General features: G+C 36.7%; 1 protein-coding gene across 4 annotated transcripts in view; it reads left to right on the top strand.

The window, feature by feature from the left end:
* The window catches only part of LOC103596914 (nesprin-1), a 168,877-nt gene that overhangs the window by 36,599 nt on the left and 113,410 nt on the right, over nucleotides 1-18,868 (top strand). For all 4 annotated transcript variants that reach the window (XM_008580689.1, XM_008580690.1, XM_008580688.1 and 1 more), the window contains 6 exons: nucleotides 3,935-4,091; nucleotides 7,215-7,346; nucleotides 7,590-7,745; nucleotides 8,557-8,766; nucleotides 14,462-14,563; nucleotides 18,030-18,149. In XM_008580689.1, coding sequence (XP_008578911.1) covers nucleotides 3,935-4,091; nucleotides 7,215-7,346; nucleotides 7,590-7,745; nucleotides 8,557-8,766; nucleotides 14,462-14,563; nucleotides 18,030-18,149 — 877 coding nt within the window. The remainder of the gene's footprint in view (nucleotides 1-3,934; nucleotides 4,092-7,214; nucleotides 7,347-7,589; nucleotides 7,746-8,556; nucleotides 8,767-14,461; nucleotides 14,564-18,029; nucleotides 18,150-18,868) is intronic.

Below are 18,868 nucleotides of genomic sequence, written 5' to 3'. Positions count from 1 at the left end.
CCAGTATGCCCAGCATATCTGTCCAGAGAAGATGCTCATAAGTTCTTTTTTGTAACCAAATAAGAAATACATCATGTTTTTAATTGAATGATTAACTGCAGAGCATTTTCTCTACAAGAGCTTACCTTCCCCTAACATCCTTCCAAAAATTAAATGTATGTGCTCCCTAAATATCTTGACTTTTCTTGATGGGCCTATTTCTATAATTTCTACATGTAAAGTTATTGAGCTTGGAGCCCTGGTTTGGAGTAGAGACTTTGAAAGTCTTCTATATAGAAAAGTTAAAGTATTAGGACTGGCTGGTTAGCTCACTTGGTTAGAGCATGATGCTGATTACACCAAGGTCAAGGGTTTGGATCCCCATACTGGCCAGCAACCAAAAAAAATATTTTTTTTTTTTTGAAGAAGTTGGAGAATTTTCAAGTTGAAGGTTTTGATTTAAAAGGTTGGAAGGTACAGGAATTGTAGCAAAGTGGAATTTCTGTATGTTTTGAGGCAGGTCTGGGTTTGATTCCAGTTCCATGCTATCGCATTGGAAAATTCACTCAGTTATGAAGCTCGTTTTGCTCACCTGTAGAATGAGAAAAATTATCGACTACCTTCATCACAGAAGTATTATGAAATTGTGAATGTCATCTGAGAGGACATATAGGAAAACTTTCTTTAAAATCTAAAACATTAAAAAAAAGTTTCGAGTGAAACCTGTGGGTTCACGTATTGCTAAAGGTTATACTTTGGTAGGATCCTTTGGCAACAGTAATATGGCAGATAGCTTTGACTTTGATTATCATTTCTGAACATTTATTCAGGGGAAAGAACCTAAAGGAGAAAATATGTATTATAAAGATGATTTTTGAAATATTATTTATAATACCAAATTATTGAAAAAGCAGATATGCTCACTAATAATAAAATAATTAAGAAACTGAAATATAATTTTATGTATATATAATCTTAACAAAAATTATATAATGATATCAGAAAATGGATATATGATACTAAGTTAAAATGTGATATAAAATTGAAAATAAGGTATGACTGTGAATAAGAACCAGAATACAATGCAGATAATCAAAACTAACTTTGGAGAGGGCAGACTTGGGGATTTCTTTTTTTACTTTCTTTTTACAATTTAATCAATGCTGACATATGACATCAACACTGATTTTATATATATAAAATATATGATATGACCATATATATTTTAAAATATATGATATGACCATATATATTTTATATATAAATAAATTTTGAAAGAATTTCAAAAATAAGATGATGAGCAGAAACCAAACTAAAACTCAATTGCAGTAGATAAATTATGGCAAAATATACAGGAAATAGGAAGGCATTCAAAATAAGAAAAACAAAACAAAAAACTAAAAGTATTGACACAGCTACTAAGTATCAATTTAAAAGAATATGAATAAATACTATTTTGACATCCATAGTCAGGGATTACATTTAAGTAACCCTAAAACTGTAAAAATTGTGCTAAAAATACAAAGGGCTTTAAAAAAATCTCTTTTATTCATCATGCTTAAAAATGCAGATAATGCTACTAATGCTATTAAAAATGCTAGTAATGTCTGAAGTAAACCCAAAATGAGACACTGTTTTTCCATGCTGACTGAATTCAGACGTGCCTTCACCTTGTGTTTTCTATATTTGTCTGCAGTTCCTCTAAGTTGCTTACTCAGCCCTCAGAGCTTTCTGAAGATTTTTTTTTTTTTTTTTTTGGCGACTGGCCAGTATGAGGATCTGAACCCATGACCTTGGTGTTACACCTGAGCTAATTGGCCAGCCCCTATTTTCTGAATATTTTTGCCCAATTCTGTTTTTACAGAGAACCCAGCCACACGTTGCCACCTCATATGTATGAGCAGTAGGAATCTTCTGCAAATTTCTTGCCATCATTTTTTTCTTCCAAAAGGGACTTTTGCTTCGGAAAGGACACTGATGAAAGACGAACACCTCTAAATTGCTCTTTCAAATATAAAAAATTGTTTTAAGAAATTTGCAGTGCAGTACTGGCCGTCTGTATGAGATTCACTTTAAAAATTCCCTAATTTTTATACAAATTCTTTAGGTAAATTACTTTTAAATGTAGTTGACTAAAATTCAGCCACTCTTTTCAAGCCTCTGGGTAGCGAGTAAACAAATGATTTAATTAGGTGCTATCTAGAAGCCAAAGGAAAATATACACACTTTTTTAAAAGAACAGAATAACATTCCTAGAAAAAAACCCTTATATTCAGCCTTTAAACTATTAGCTGGAAAAAAAAATCATTAGCTGATTTTCTAAGCATATCAAATGTGAATTGGTTTGTGTAAGAAAACCCCTGTGGGAAGGGCCTGACTTGCTTCACATATTTAGAAATTCATTACCTGTATATAAAGAATATGTGCCTATGTACCTATTCTAAGTATAGGAGGGTGACGGAGGGCTCCTGCCAAGATTACTAAGGAAGATCAACTAGAAATTCACTGATCTAAGTCTCAAAGTGAAGAAGATTTTCCATGGGGAATGCAAGGCTAAGTTCTGATTTAAAACTGATTTGCTGCTAGTGTTTTACATGTGTCAATGATTAAATATAAGAATGTAGATAGTAAGTGCTCTCCTGGATTTATAATAAATTTTATGCAAACATAAATTAATTAAAATTGATGTGCTATGGTCCACCACCACAAAAGGAAGAACGAAGAAATTTAATTTCATAGAAACTTTAAAACTTTTCTTTTAATTTAAAAAGCTTTTTTAAAAACCCGCAAAATACAGAGATTAGTATAACAAACACTCACTTCGAAGTATCTATTGTGTTTTGATATTTTTTTCACTCAATGTTATCTTTTCAGATCGATCCATGTCAATACCTGCAGATCTGTTTCTTCATTTTAACTGCCTAATAGTATTGTATCTTGTGGACATAATTTATTCCCCTCTTTCTTATTGGTGGACATTTGCACTGTTGCCGATTTTTTTTGGCTGTTACTACCATTGTTGAAATTAACCTTCTTACATGTCTCTAACAGATGGGAGGGATTCTCTGAGTTATGTCTAGAATTAGAATCCCTATACCATAAGCTTATAGAAATTTTAAGGCTTACCTCAAGAGACTTACCTAAAGACACTATTGTATTTATACTTATTCTAAGAAGAGTTGGCTTTGGGGTAGTGTATAGTATTTTCCTGCCAAGAACTTTTTTTTTCCTTACTTGAACAAAAGGCCTGTGTCAAAATATTAATTCATATGTCACATTATTATTAATATCAATTAATGTCAATCTAATATGCCTTTAAGATGACGTGGTTCTGTTTAGGACTCATGATAAAAACTCAGTAGACTAAGTAACATTTTTAGGGTTTTGAACAAATTTGTAGACTATTTGTGAAAGCACTCTAACCTGTAATTGTACTATACTTTTTGATTCTAAGTGTTATAATTGTTTTTATTTAATATTGAGCGATTATAATGTATATTTTAATATTTATTCTGCTCATAGTTCCATTATAATGAGTTAAGAATATACTTGTCTCAAAATTTTTATAGTTTAAAGTGTAAGCTAATAACTAAAAATAATCTTGTTTTGGGCCGGCCCGGTGGCGCACTGCTACAGTGCGCCGCTTGGGGGCGCGGCGGCGCTCCCGCCGAGGGTTTGGATCCCACATACAGACCGGTTCCCGCTCACTGGCTGAGCGAGGTGTGGTCGCAACACCAAGGGTTGCAATCCCGTTGCCGGTCCCGGTCTGGTACGGGCACGACACTGAGGGTTGCGATCCGTTGCTGGTCACAAAAAAAGACAAAAAGGAAAAATAATAAAAAAATAAAAATAATCTTGTTTTAATCTCCGAGGCCAGATCAAGTACACACCAATAAATTGTCTATCTCATCCCTTTTTGCACACATTGTAAACAGATTATTTATTCTTCTAATAGCGAAAAACCTGATATGTTATCCCAGGAGTTGGGAATGGAAGGAGAGAAATCATCTGCTGAAGACCAGATGAGAATGAAATGGGAAAGCCTACATCAAGAATTTAGTACCAAGCAGAAACTGTTGCAGAATGTTCTGGAACAGGAACAAGAGCAAGTGGTATCAAACATTTTCCTTTTATGTATTAATTCATATAAAAGATTTACAGGCCATGCTAGGGGAATATAACTGTGCAATAATCTTTATTTTCATTAATTCCAAATTAAGACATGAAACAAATTATTCATCCTATATTTATCTCAAGCCTGTTTCACACTTCCCTTAATAATTACATATCAATATGTGAAAGTATGTTTGATTTCTAAGTAATATTTTCCCTTGAAGATGATTAATATCTTATCCCTCATTAGCATAACCATTAAATATTGAGACCTCCTTTTTTTTTCTTTTTGCAATCTTGAAAATGATAGATGCAAATCAAGGTTATACACATCTAGGACAGAAGGAATTTCACAAACCTGGAACTAAATTGTCGGGTCATCTTATTTTCCATTGCTACTTCCAATATTTAATAATTTTAGGAGATCTTAATGAGAAACATACTGGGACCTCGGTGGGTCTGAGGCAGGGGAAACCAGTGGTCGGCTAGCATGGTTACTGACCCATATGCAAGGCTGGTTCTTGGAATGGATACTGTGTGATGTTGGGCTTGGTTCCACGTCCAAGGGAATTGAATATAGCAACAGAGGGTTCTGGGTAAACAATCATTGTTGGTTGGTTCTGAGCAGAAGCCAGGGAGCAACTGGAAGTCAGAGGAGTTAGAGAGTTCACAGGGCTAATGAGTGAGCCAGTAATCCCAGCAAGGGATGCCTACCATGGCAGTGGCCCAGAGGGATTCTGAAGATAGAAATCTAATCTCGTGTCCTGGGTCAGCAATGCCCATTGAGGCTTATTCCAGGACAGTGGAATTATCAGCGTAAATTCTGGGACCTTAATGTTGGACTGAGCAGCTGCTATTCTCACAGAGCTGGCCAGAACTAGCTTAGGGGCTGGGAGAGGCTGAACCCAAGAGTGGACGGTATCAATAACTACAGTACAACTGAGTAGGGAAACACAGGCGTGGACAGAGCAGGCACCATAAAGCAGATACAGCTACCGGTAACAGAAAGGAGAGGGTCTAAAGGTCATAGTGTGTCCCCTCATCCATGGAAGTCGTGTGTAAGTCTCTGCAGAGCCGTGCATTTCTATCCCAGTTTACAAAACCACCTGGCATGCCGTGCTTTCTGCCCCCTCACTCTCCTTCTCTGTCCAGGAGCCTTCTTTGCCACTGTCTGCAGGAATAGTCATCAGCTCTTGCCCTGAGTAATTTAAGGCACTCCATTCCTGGAGGCCGTTGTCCCACAATCATACTCCACCCTGGCAAATATGTCCTGTACCTTTTGCATGCCCATCCTACCTGTGTGTGAATTATTCCTTCCTCAAGCCACTGATCTAATTAATATCTTTCAGACTCGTAACTTAAATTCTGGATTTCTGATGTAGATCTCCTGAACTTGACTGCTAGTTCACCTTCATGTTATATAGTATTCCCAATTCCTTTGGATATAAGGGGTATGTACAGTCCTGAAGAAGGGACTGCAGTCTTTTTTGACTATCCCAAGTCAGATAAACCCAGGACATTTCTGGATTTCATGCTTACTTGTTGCATGCGTATTTATGACTCTCTAGTCATTAAACACCCAACCCCTGGGTTCCGCCAGTTGTCCACTCCACTTAATGCACTTGCGTGTTTCATCCAGCCTCTGCAGACCTCTTGGATGTCTCATCCATTACCTGCTCTTATCTTGGACAGCTCCTTTTTCTCCCAGCCGGGGCCAGCACCCCAGCATCCTCCGTATTGGGCTTACAGGAATAGTCTTGTCCTGCTGCTACCGACATTCATGTGTGATACCTAGACATTGAAATTTAGTTTCATGTTTGTATCTCGCTTGCCTTTGGGATTAGAAATGGAAAGCACTGAACGTTCTTTTTTCTAATGACATTTTTTTGCATTTCAGTGCTTTCTTTTAGGAATCACTGGTCATTTGTACAACATACCTTCTAGGTTGTTTTCCTCCCTTTGGTGTGAAAAGGTGAGGGAAGGGTAGGGAAAAAGCTGTTTACCTGTTAGAGTTTCCAGGAAGAAAGAGAAAGATCATTTAATGAACACATTTTTAGTTCTAGGTGTTAGCATGCTTAACAACAGTATGAGGTTGAAATTATCTCTCCTTTGTAGACCTGTAAACTGAGGCTTGGAGAAGTCAGATAACTTCTCAGGGTCTCGTGACTAACAAGAGGCAGAGCTGGAATTGGGATGCTGATCTGTCTGATTCTGGAATTTCTCCTTTTTTATACTACTTTGTGGGCAATTTTGTACACTGCATATACTTACTACTGGCAAGTGTAAAAACAGGCAAAATTTTGGGGGCCTAATGTTAACTAGATCAAAGGGCATCAATCTCTCGCAGCAATTTTTCTTCATCTATTCACTTCCAGCGTATCTAGTGTCTCTACGCAGAACACCCTACAGTGATTCAGGATGAGACATGGCTCCTGCTTCTGGAACCTATACCCAACCAAGGAAATATTTTATACATTTCTGTAAAATTATGCAACCATTTTGGGATCCATAAGCAAGAATTCAAAGGAACAAAGGAAACAGCATTTTTTTTAAGTGGCACACCACCATAGTAGGTGTGGAATTTAAGGTAGATCTTAAAGAGATGCTGGGTAGTAGACATTCCTGCTTCTGTAGAGAATGGGCCTGGCAGGTTTACAGGATAATGCGTAATCAGCCGGAAAGGTGAGGATGAGTGTTGTGAAAAATCATGGAGACTGAGATTGATTGGAAATATTATTTAAAAAGTTTGAATGCTGGGCTGTATTATGGTCCTTATTGAGGAGCCATTATGAATGCCTAAAGAGTTTAGGGGAGTTGAGGTTAATAATAAAAGAGAAGAGATCAGTCTAGGTCTGGCTTTTAGGGAAGGCTATGATAAGATTTCAGGCATTTTTTCCACCACCTTTTTTTTTTTTTTTTAATACATCAGTGGAAACATTGCCATTGCTGAATGCAGCCACTGTGTTCAGTGGACATGGTGTGTTGTGTAGGTCATATTTCCCTCAAAGAGGTTTTCATAAGTACAATTTTTCCAGAATCTCATTGTGTACACTTTCAAATGAGAAAACAAACTGGGATGTAGTACATATGTTCTTAAATGAGCTGCCCGTGATTGTCCACAGCTTTACGGCAGGCCAAATCGACTCCTATCGGGTGTGCCACTGTACAAAGGGGACGGGCAGATCCAGGATAAATCTGCAGTTACATCTTTGCTGGATGGATTGAACCAGGCCTTCGAGGAGGTTTCATCCCAGGTAGGGCCGTGCTCTCGGTGTACTTGTCTTGGTTTGCACTGGTCTTGTCCAGCTTGTGCGCTGGTCCCTGTGATGTCGTTCAACCCCATACATACCCAGCACCAGTCATGAGCCCTGAAACAAAGAGCCTCTGGAGTCTTGTCCTAGTATTTGTGTTTATTCCTCGAAATATTTCATTGATGCTTTGTGTGTGTGTGTGTGTGTGTGTGTGTGTGTGTGTGTGTGTGTGTGTGTGTGTTCCAGGGTAAAGGGACAAAGAAGCAGAATATGCACTTGGAACAGAAGTTATATGATGGGGTCTCAGCTACGTCTACCTGGTTGGATGATGTTGAAGAACGTTTATTTGTAGCCACAGCACTTTTACCAGAAGAAACAGAAACTTGTCTCTTCAACCAAGAGGTAAATTTGACAGTTTCTGTCTGTGCCTGTAGGACATTACAAAGCACTCTATTTTTTTATATTGGATAATTAACTCAACGTATTAAGAAGGTGAAGTACAAATTAGGTGTACTTCTAAGCAGTGTGATGTAGAACAAAATTGATTAAATACAAAAAGCTGTCCAAGATATTTATGTTTTATGTTGTTATTCTTTACCTTGTGTGTATAGGAGGAGGAAAGTGGAGATCTCTTTGTAGAAATACTGTTGTATATCACAGATCCTCCACATAGGAAACACAGGACTAAAAAATAATCTACTGTGGGCCAGCCCGGTGGCGCACTGCTATAGTGCGCCGCTTAGGAGCGCGGTGGCGCTCCCGCAGAGGGTTCGGATCCCACATACAGACCGGTTCCCGCTCACTGGCTGAGCGGGGTGTGGGCGTGACACCGAGGGTTGCGGTCCCGTTGCCGGTCCCGGTCCGGTACGGGCGCAACATTGAGGGTTGTGATCCGTTGCCGGACACGAAAAAAGACAAAAAGGAAAAAAAAATAAAAAATAATCTACTGAATTCTTAAATAGCATTTTATAAAGCTCATTTTTTATCAGTGTGTATTATTATTAGCTAATGATATAAAGTCTCTGAGAAAAATCTCTGTAAGAGCATTTGCCTAAAATGTATAGAAGTATATAAAAGAGGTTCAACTTGCCTTCGGTGTAGTTATTAGGCAATAAGAGATATTTAGTGGACTCTCAATGAGGAAATGATTTGACTTGAGTATCAACTCTTGGATCTAAACAGTGAAATGAGGTCTCTCTTTTGTCAATCCCAGACTCTTGCCAAAGACATTAAGGAAATGTCTGAAGAAATGGATAAGAAAAAGAACTTGTTTTCCCAAGCCTTTCCAGAGAATGGTGAAAATCGAGATGTTATCGAAGATACTTTGGGTTGTCTTTTGGGCAGGTTATCCTTGCTAGATTCAGTAGTAAATCAACGATGTCATCAGATGAAGGAAAGACTTCAGCACATACTAAATTTCCAGGTAAGTAAGACTATATCAAAATAGTTTTGACCATTCTCTAGGTATATTCAATAGTAAACAACAGGATGTCTTATTGAGATATGTTGTAAACCTTTTTTTCTCTTTTTCAAATGTACAATGAAGAGCAAGAACATTACAGAAAATCAAGGGAATTGAACTAAAGTGTTAGAAAACTAAAAGTTTCATGCTCCTAAAAGTGGAAGGTTGAGAAAACTACCTAGTCTAAAACTAAGGGCTGAATTCAACCACTAAAAGTCAAATTTATGGCTTTCTATAATTATAATTTCCAGTTGGTAAAATAGTGGAGTTTAAAACATGTTACCAAGAACATGCAAAAAGTGCTGGAACACAGAAAGAACTCTAGATTCCAGTACCCAGGAAGTCTTTGAAAGTGGCTGTGACCTAATTATTTCTACCGATGTTAAAAATGTGTTATGTTACCTTCCAGCTCTAACTCCTCAGACTTACTGCTTTTCAAAAAGCCCTTTATTCGAATTCTGTTGCCACCTGAATAACTGTGTGCTTATGAAAATTTTCCTATGACTATTCATTAAAACAAATGCAAGAGCAGCTGATAAACATTTAGCATTAATTTTTTATATCTAACAAAAAGCAACTTTTGGGAATACTTAAGTTTTAGTTGAATGCTATTTTTAATAAAGATTTATAAAATAGATACGTGTAATTAGGGCCAAGAGTTTGGTGTAAAATTTTTTATTTACAAAAATACTGTAAGGTGTCAAATAAATTTAGCATTAACCAAGAAACATGGAATTTTCTAGATATTCATGTAGAGGGACAAATTACCACTGCCTTCTGGTAGTCTGTATTCTTAAAATTACAGAGCAAAATTATCACAAACATTTGTTTTTCGTTTTTTTATTTACAAGAAATTTTCATGTGCATTGTTCTTTTGGGTTTTTTTTCTTTCATTTTTTTTATTGTGGTAAAACATATAACATAAAGATTGACATATTAAGCATTTTTAAACATACAATTATATGTGGTTGCATTCACAATGCTGTGTAACCACAACCTCTATTTCCAAAACTTTTTCATCATCCTAAACATAAACTCTGTATCCATTAAGCAGTAACTTCTCATTATTTCTTCCCCCCGCTTCTCATAAACCTTAATCTACTTCTGTCTATGCAAATTTTTAAAAATTAATTTCTTCTTAATTGATCCATGATAATTGTATCTATTTATGGAGTACAATGTGATATTTAGGTACATTTATACAGTGTGCAATGTTCATATCAGGGTATTTAGCATATCCGTCACCTCAAACATTTGTCACCTTTAGGTAAGCATTGCTCTAATAATTTTGTGAAGTTAGAAGAGCAAAAGTTAGGAACGTGGTCTCTGAAACTAGCACTCTGTGGTTCCAGTTCTGGCTTTGTTATTTACCATTGTATAACCTTCCTAAGTTCTCTGCCTGGCTCCTCTGAGCCTCAGTATTCTCAACTGTTCAATCACACCCATAGCAATTGTTTCATAGAGTTGTGAGGATGAAATGAGTTAAAATGTGCTATCTGCTCTGAACAGTGCCTGATGCAGAGTCAGCCTTCAGCAAATTTTATTTTTATTGTTGTTGCTGTTAGTAATAGTATTACAGCAGATGTGAAACCAACAGAAAGGTTAAATTACTTCTTCAAGTTTACCCAGCCATCAAGAACTTGAGCCAGGATTTGACTCAAAGAATATTTTTGTTTTTTCTAGTATTAGAGTGATGGCAAGGGAGATAGAGAATAGTAGACGTACTCAAAAAGGCAGAATCAATAGAACAGCATTTGTTGATGGTTTGGATATGGAGAATGAAAGTAAGAGGGATTGCTGAGGAATTCCAGGGACTCTGACTTGAGCATCTGGGGGACATTGACAGAAGACTGTTGGATAGCAGTGCCATTGGCCAATGGACAAGATTGAGTTGATAGTGGTACCATTGACTGGGAACAGATATGGGGGGTGGGAATTAAAATATTCAGGTGAAGAGGAAAGTAGACATTTGGGTATGCAAGTTTGTGGCTTAGAAGAATGATCTGGACTGGATATTTGCATTCAGACCTGTGAGTTTGTATAGTATATAGAGAGGAAAGAGCATTTCACCTGGAATCAGAAAAGCAGGGGTTGCTTATTTGGGTATATTATTTTAGATGCAAGATTCAACTACATGTTTGTGTATATACAGTATGTCTAAAATCATCAAGATCATTGTGTAACTTATGGAAACTTGTTCCATTACTCTAAAATTTATCTTTCATAAGACTGAGTTATAACAGCATTTTAGTCTGTCAGCCATGAATGAGGTGGGTTAAAAGTGCAAACATGTGTATGACTCAGAGGCATATTTCTCTTTTGTGAGTTATATTCTCTATGTTGGTATCATTAGTAATTTAGTACTTTTAATATATATTTTTTTGTAATTATAACCAGTTATAGTAAAATATAAACCAAGCATGAATACTCTGGAACTTATTTTGTTGTAGGGGACTAAGAAAAAAGCATGTAATCATGAAATTCTCTTTAAATCACGTTCTCTATTTTTCTTCTGCCAACAAGTTTCTACTTGTTGGTGGCTAGCTCACAAACAAAAACTGACATTTCAAAATGTTTGTGTTCCAACTTAATTGAGAGGAAGAGTTCCAATGTTCATATAATTACAGGTGAAGTCACAAATCGTTTTGTTTTACTTTGCACCAAGCACTTGGTATGCTGTCAGTGCTCAATAGTTACTGAACTGATATGCCTTCATTCTCCATTTAACCCTTGAGTATTAGCTTTTCACAGACTGCTAACATTATTCTATACCCAAAAGACCACATGAGAGGATGCACAGATGCATACATGTATATGGAATCACAATGAAGTCAATGATCAACTATTATTTAAGTTTTTTACCCATAAATTTAACTCCAAATAAATTTTCTACACATGTAATTGAAAATTTTAAGTAATGGATGCAAAACAGCTAGATAGGAAAAATAAGTTCTATTGGTGCACAGTGGAGCTAGGCATCGATAATTAACATTCATTTATTGCATATTATTAAATGGCTAGAAGAGAGGACATCAAAATGTCCTCATCACAAAGAAATGATTAAATTTTGTAGTGATAAATATGCTAATTACCATGATTTGGTCATCACACATGGTGTAGATGCATTGATATTCAACTCTTTACCCCACAAATGTATATAATCAATCCATTTCAATAAAAATAAATAAAACTTAAAAATTTAAAAGTTAAACTTTTTTTAAAAATTAAATTTAAAAAATCAAAAATTAATGAGAGGCTGGCTGGTTGATCACTTGGTTAGAACATGGTGCTCATGACACCAAGGTCAAGGGTTCAGATCCCTATACTGGCCAGCAGCCAAAAGAAAAAAAAAAAGAATGAAAGAACTCTCTAATAAATGACTGAGGCAATGCAGCTGATTTTAAAGCTTGACACTTTCTACAGATCTGTTTTTTAAGGGCTGGAATCCTGCCCCTTTATGCCTACCAGCAATTCCAGTGGCTATAAAAGAAAAAAAGTTTGACATCTGATATTTATGTAATATGTAGATACCTTAATTATCCTTTGTATCACAACTGTATTAATAAAAAATTGTTAAATCCTTTCAATTTTTATTTTTAAAAAGGCATCAAAATTCATGCGATTATTAGCACTTCTTAAAGTGTTTAATTTAGTCATTTTAAAATCAGTCATATTCCGCGCTTTACTGTCTTCTTGACTAGTCTCTCCCAATAATTAGTGTGGCTTCCAGAAATGTGAACTCTTTTCTACTATCTTTAGTAGGATATAGGTAAAATAGAAAATAGGCTATTAAAATCTGAAGGTAATGTACAAGAAATACACACATACTCTTCATTTCTAACCTATATTATGTTATTTGTACTTATCTTCTCATTTAGAGTAATAAATATATGTAGGTAATGGAAACTATTTCTTTTTAATCTATGTAAATGAATGGGAAACATCTTTTAATGTGCTTACAAACAGATAACTTTGTGATAGTTCTGATGGCCCACATGAACTCACCCTGAACACAGTTGAATGATGCAAACATCATCATAACTCATGCAAAACTCTAATTTCTGGCATTGTTTTTCCAGTACTGCTATTATAATTTCCTATTTAGTTGGTCACTAGACTGGTAGATTGGTTTGAGTTTGGGTTAGAGACAACTATTCTAGTTTTCACATTCAGCACTGTATTAGTCAGTTTTCTGTTGCTTATTACAGGATTATAATCCTTATTACAGGTTCACCTGAAACTGAGTAATTTATTATAAGAAAATGAATTTATTTCTTATGGTTTAGGAGGCTGTGAAGTCCAAGGTCAAGGGGTGCATCTGGTGAGGGCCTTCGTCTTGGTGGGGACTCTACAGAGGCCCGTGGTGATGCAGAGTATCACATGGCAGAGGCTGAGCAAGTATGCACACTACAGTGCTTCTTCCTCGCCTTATAAAGCCCCTAGTGCCACTCCCCTGATGACCTATTCATTCATTAGCCCATTAATCCATGAATGGATCCATCCATTAGCCGTCTTGGTCCAATCACCTCCTCAGGGCCCCACCTTTCAAGTACCGTATGGGGATTAAGGCTGCAACATGAGCTGGGAAGGTGGGGGACATTCAAACCATAGCAAGCACTATATTTTCATTTTGATATTTTTTTTTACTGCATAATTTACCCATTATTTTAGTTTTTAGCCTCACATTTGCACTATAATGCCTCCACACATATCCTTAAAGTTGTTTTTTCCTCCTTGGTGTGACTGACTATCTTTCTCCTTATAAAGCAGTCATAATTTTTGCATCTTGGTGATGTGCACACACGTGATTGGCCCCTGGTGTAAAGGATGTCGTGAGTTCAGCTTCATCCTCTGTTAATTAAGCAGCCCAACATATGTGTTTGCTGACTAAGAATAAGTAGAGCTTATTTGCTGATATTTCAGGGAAGATTTATAATTTTTATAATTCACATATTGTTTCAGTTCATTATTCCTTTGGAATTGAGTACCAAAAGTTGGATAGTTATCTCCTTTTTGTACAAGTCTAGCTCAATATAAGTATATTTGGACATTTAAAAGAGAAATGTTTATGAACAAAAGACTTAGCTAAGATCTTTTTGTGTTGTTTCTTTCTTTGTCTTTGTCATAGATAATACTTACTTTCTAAATTTCTGGGTGGCTTCTTGTAAGCTTGTGCAAATTCTTTGAAAATAGGAGAAGAAAAAGTGAGGGAGAGAGGAAAGGCGGAGAAAGAGGGAAAAGGGAATCATACGTAGTATTCTTGAGTCACATTATCTCCCAAATAAGGATACTGCCTATAGGCTATTTTCCTAGGCTAAAGTCATTAGCATGATATGTCTGCTGCAGTGTTTGAATGTGCCCATATATTTCAGACATAACAAGATGAGGGTGATCAGTATTGCTTTCTACACATGTATGCTTCAACTCTATTTGTATTATATGGAAAATGCTTTGTGCAACAAATTCTTCAAAAGTCAGTTTTAGCACCTAGATAAATTGTTACCAGTTCCTTTTACATTCCGATAGGGTAGTATTGTTTTTCCTGGAAATTAAATTTCTATACCTGTTTATTATTTCTAAGAATCTGTGTTATATTTGCAACCCCTTTGAATTCCTTGTTACACATGTTAAGTCTTCCTGTTGCTTTCCTCCTTAGAATGATCTGAAGGTGCTGTTTACATTGCTGGCTGACAACAAATACATCATTCTGCAAAAACTGGCAAATGTGTTTGAACAACCTGTAGCAGAACAAATAGAGGTATTTATAGCTGCCTTTTCCTAAAAGAGCAAATGCATGGAGGAGATATGATGTACTATGAAATTTTAAACATTCTATGAAAAATTAATGGCTCACCATAGCAATTTTGTTTGTCATATATTTTGTTTTTGAGTACTGGATTTGAATAATATTCCAGGTGACACTGACTCTGTCACTTCTGCACAGAACTAGGAAATATGAGATTGGAAAAAGTGTCAGTGACAGATGCTGACCAGAAGGAGTTTGCCACCCAACAATGACATTAGATATGAACCTCAATGACATAGAGCAGAAGGTCAAACTGTCCTGGAAGAGGGACGGATGAAGCACTATAGACATTCAGAAGGGGGTAGTTTGCCTCCAGTAAGGGTGGGATCAGGAAGACTTTGTCGGGGGAAATTTGAGCTGAGCTTAGAAGTTTGGACGCACAGTGACTAGGAAGAAAGGTATCAAGGTACCTTAATAGGACATCAAGAACAAAAGCATAAATGTTAGGAAATTCTGAGCACTTAGGGAAAAATGCAGATAATACGATTTAGCTGAACTTAGGATGAATGAAATTGAGGTGAAATAAAATTGGATGAGTAAATTTGAGGCAGCTTTTAAAAGGGCCTGTTGAATGTCAGAGAGTTTGGACTTTATTCTATAAACTGGTGGTCAATACATGTCATTGACTGCATACCCAATTAGCTAAAAAAAAAAAAAATCACGCACCATAAATATTCATATATGTATATTTACTTATTTATAAATTATAAGCAGGTACTGTGTTATCTCATAAAGCTTACACACAAATGAAAATTTTAAATGAATGTGGTTGAATATAAGTGAAAGATGTAATGTTTCGTCCTAGTATGTCTTGCACACTTTTGGGTACTTGGAAGTCACTGTGGAGATCCCTGGCAGTGGAAAATCACTGGGGATGTTTGAGGGTAAGAATGGTGTCAGTTCCAGGTCCTACCTTTGGATGGTTGACATGACAGCACCGGGGTCAGGGAGCAGGAGATCCATCATGAGGCTTCATGTAGCTGCACTGATGAGAATGAGAACTTGAACTAGCATAATGGTTGGAAATAAATTTCTTCCAGAGTTTGGAGGCTTTTGCACCATTGTTTTCTATTTTCACATGTTGGCTTGAGGAATCTAAAATCATCCTAATTCCCAGAGGTCCCTGGCGTTCTGAAATTTCACAATCGCATGTCTTGGAGAGGGTCTATTTTTACTCACTGAGCTCCATGGGCTCGTTTGATTTGGGAGCTCTCATCTTTCCATTCTGGGAAATATTCTAAAAGTTTATTTAATACTTTTCATTCCTCCATTTTTTCTGTCTCCCTTTCTGCAGAACTCTTTTTATTCTGAAATTTCACAATCGCATGTCTTGGAGAGGGTCTATTTTTACTCACTGAGCTCCATGGGCTCGTTTGATTTGGGAGCTTTCATCTTTCCATTCTGGGAAATATTCTAATAGTTTATTTAATACTTTTCATTCCTCCATTTTTTCTGTCTCCCTTTCTGCAGAACTCTTTTTAATCATATGTTGGATATTCTAGTTCAATCTTCTAATTTTCTTATCAAAAGACCTTTCTCTCTTTGTCTTTTGCTGTCTTTTGCAGGAAATTTCCTTGACTTCAGTTTCAAACTCCTTACTGAGTTTTGCATTTCTGCTCTCATGTATTTAATTTCTCCAGAGATCATTTTGGTACTCTGATTGATCCTTTTTAATGGTATCCAGTACTTTTTTTTAATGGATGCATTATCTTTTATAATCTCTCTGGGTGTATTAATGATTTTTTGGTTGAAGTTTTATTCATCCTGTATGATCTGTTTCACTCCAAGTTGCTTTTTTTTGTTTGCTTATGTTGGTCTCTGTCTTTCTTGTTAGAGGTTTTTCTAAGGTATGCTGAAATCCTTTGTTTTCTATTCACTTTGGGGATGGGAACTTTGTGTGTGAATGGAGCTTGACCATTTTGAGATTTACTGAAGGGTTGTCTGTGTTGACCATTTGTTAGAGGATCCTTGTGTCAAATTTTAGGCCTTTTCTTTTGGTTTCTTCAGATTTTTTCCCCCATCTGGAGAGTAAAGGCCTGGCTGCAGCACTTCTTGACCCAGGGAGCAAAGGCTTAGGGGCCCATGTTCAGCACTCAGTGGGCATTCATGGGCATCCCGTCACTTCATCACCCTGTTTTCAGTCAGGCACTCAAGCCTGCAACTGTGTCTGGCCCCCGTCAGTCTGTCTTACCTTCTCCAGAAAGTAAACTTCCCCCAGGGAAGAAAAGGGGCAGTCTGCAATGAGGAAGGGGAGCTGGGGACCTAACTGCTCTCTTAGCAGCTTCCCACTAACCTTCTCTTCTTAGCACCCCACCCCACTCCAGCCAGGGTTGCAGAGACTCCCGTTGCTCTGCATTTGGTGATGTAGGTCCTCTGCTAGCTTAGGATTTAGCTTTCTCAGGTTCTCTAAGTCGATTATCATGTATTCTTCTGATTTCAGCATCTAAAATTGTGTCAGTATTGTCTTCTTTCCTGTTTGCTGTCCTTGTAGATTTATGGCGGTGGGGCGGGGGTGGGGGCAACACACCAAAATTTTTTTTTTGAAAATATTTGCTCTGCTCGTAGGGGGTTTTCAGGAAAGAGAAAATTGGACACATGTGTTTCATCTGCCATCTGGAGTCCATGTTATTGTCATCCTTCAAGGGTAACTGAGGTTGCACTTCTTCCAAGAGTCTACTTAGAATGCTCCAGGACTCATGGTCTGCTATCTCCCTTTTCCAAACTCCTCTAATGGGGACGAGTTGCATTATCAAGTTTAATACTTAATTGTATTCAGCCTTGTTTTGTTTTCCTCTGTTTTCTCTGGCTTCCTAACCAGGCCTTCAACTCCTTGAAGGCCAAGATGAAATCTTACTTTTTTCTGCAGACCTCACACCAGGAAGACAAGGCTTAGCGATAGCAGCCACTTTCCTACTTGACTGATTGATTTGCTACTTCACAAGTATGAGCAAGTGTTCCTTGTTCATGCTGTGACATATTTTCTGGTTGCCTCGCTGAATCTCTCTCCTAACATAGTCACGACTGCATTTCAGGAAATCAGAATATGGTCCCCTAGAAAAATCTCAGGGAAATACCTTTTCTAACTGTGTCCTAAAGCATGCTTCTTTTTCAGCTGTTGCTATTCACAAATTCCCTTATTTGTATAAGGAAGCCAACTCTCTTCCAACACTCAACCCTATGCCCTAAGTTTCTCCTATCTCCTTACCTTTAAGATAGCTGATCTGTAGTATAATAAGGGGTCGTCTTCTCTTTTGTATATATGACCATGATTTTTATGTTTGTTTGAAGTGACTCCTTTCTATGCTTTGAAAATGTTTTATGTGGAGGGAAGAGAAACGAATAAAAAGACACAACAATCACATTTTTTGTGGGGAAATTGTTCCTGGGAGTTTTAATGAAATATTATAAATCTTAATAGGCAATACAACAGGCCGAAGATGGACTAAAGGAATTAGATGCAGGAATCATTGAATTAAAAAGGCGTGGTGACAAGTTGCAGATCGAGCAGCCTTCCATGCAGGAACTCTCCAAACTTCAGGTACAATCTTCAAGTGTATTCAGCTTTAATGGTACATTCTAACTTAAAGTCAAGAAAAAAATTATTTTGTGTATTTCTTGGCTTTCTTTATAAAATTCATGTCACAAATTAGGTTCTAACCTTTCTTCCAAGTAACTTAAAAAATTTTCTGAAACATTTACAGTATTTAGTTCAATAAAAGGAATTGTGTTCTCATGCTTCTAAGATTCATGGTTTTTTCTGACATTTATTATTATTCAGATGGTTAAACATTGTGGTACAGTTAAGTTGTAGCATATTATTTTCTACTGTAAGAAATATAATAATTAACAATCTTAGCTGGAAAAGTTAAAAGAGGGATATCTACCCTATATTGCACTAGCTCCCCAAACACTATTTAAAAGAAGAAACACTCAAGATAATACTTTTTAGAAAACGTTTCGTTAAGGTGTTCACTATAGTTTATTTTCCATATGTGTTTTTAATGGAATAGAGATATTGTTTCAATTCTAGAATAGCAGCAACAAATTAAACTAGAAGGTAGTTATAATCAAAACAGACTTCCCAGCATCCTTCACGAATGGAAGGTGATACTGGATTAATTTGCTTTCCTAGATCTGGCATCAAGACAGGAATCCAATATCGGGGTGCGAGGAAGATACTGGAGTATTAAACCAGCAAAATTTAGCATCTCATAGGCAACACGGTTATGTTACATTAAGACAAAAGTGTGCACAATT

This window comes from Galeopterus variegatus, unplaced genomic scaffold (genome assembly GCF_000696425.1).
Source record: "Galeopterus variegatus unplaced genomic scaffold, G_variegatus-3.0.2 Scaffold2146, whole genome shotgun sequence".
NCBI lineage: Eukaryota > Metazoa > Chordata > Mammalia > Dermoptera > Cynocephalidae > Galeopterus > Galeopterus variegatus.
The sequence above is the reverse complement of the archived record's forward strand: the minus strand, read 5'-3'. Positions and strand labels throughout refer to the sequence as shown.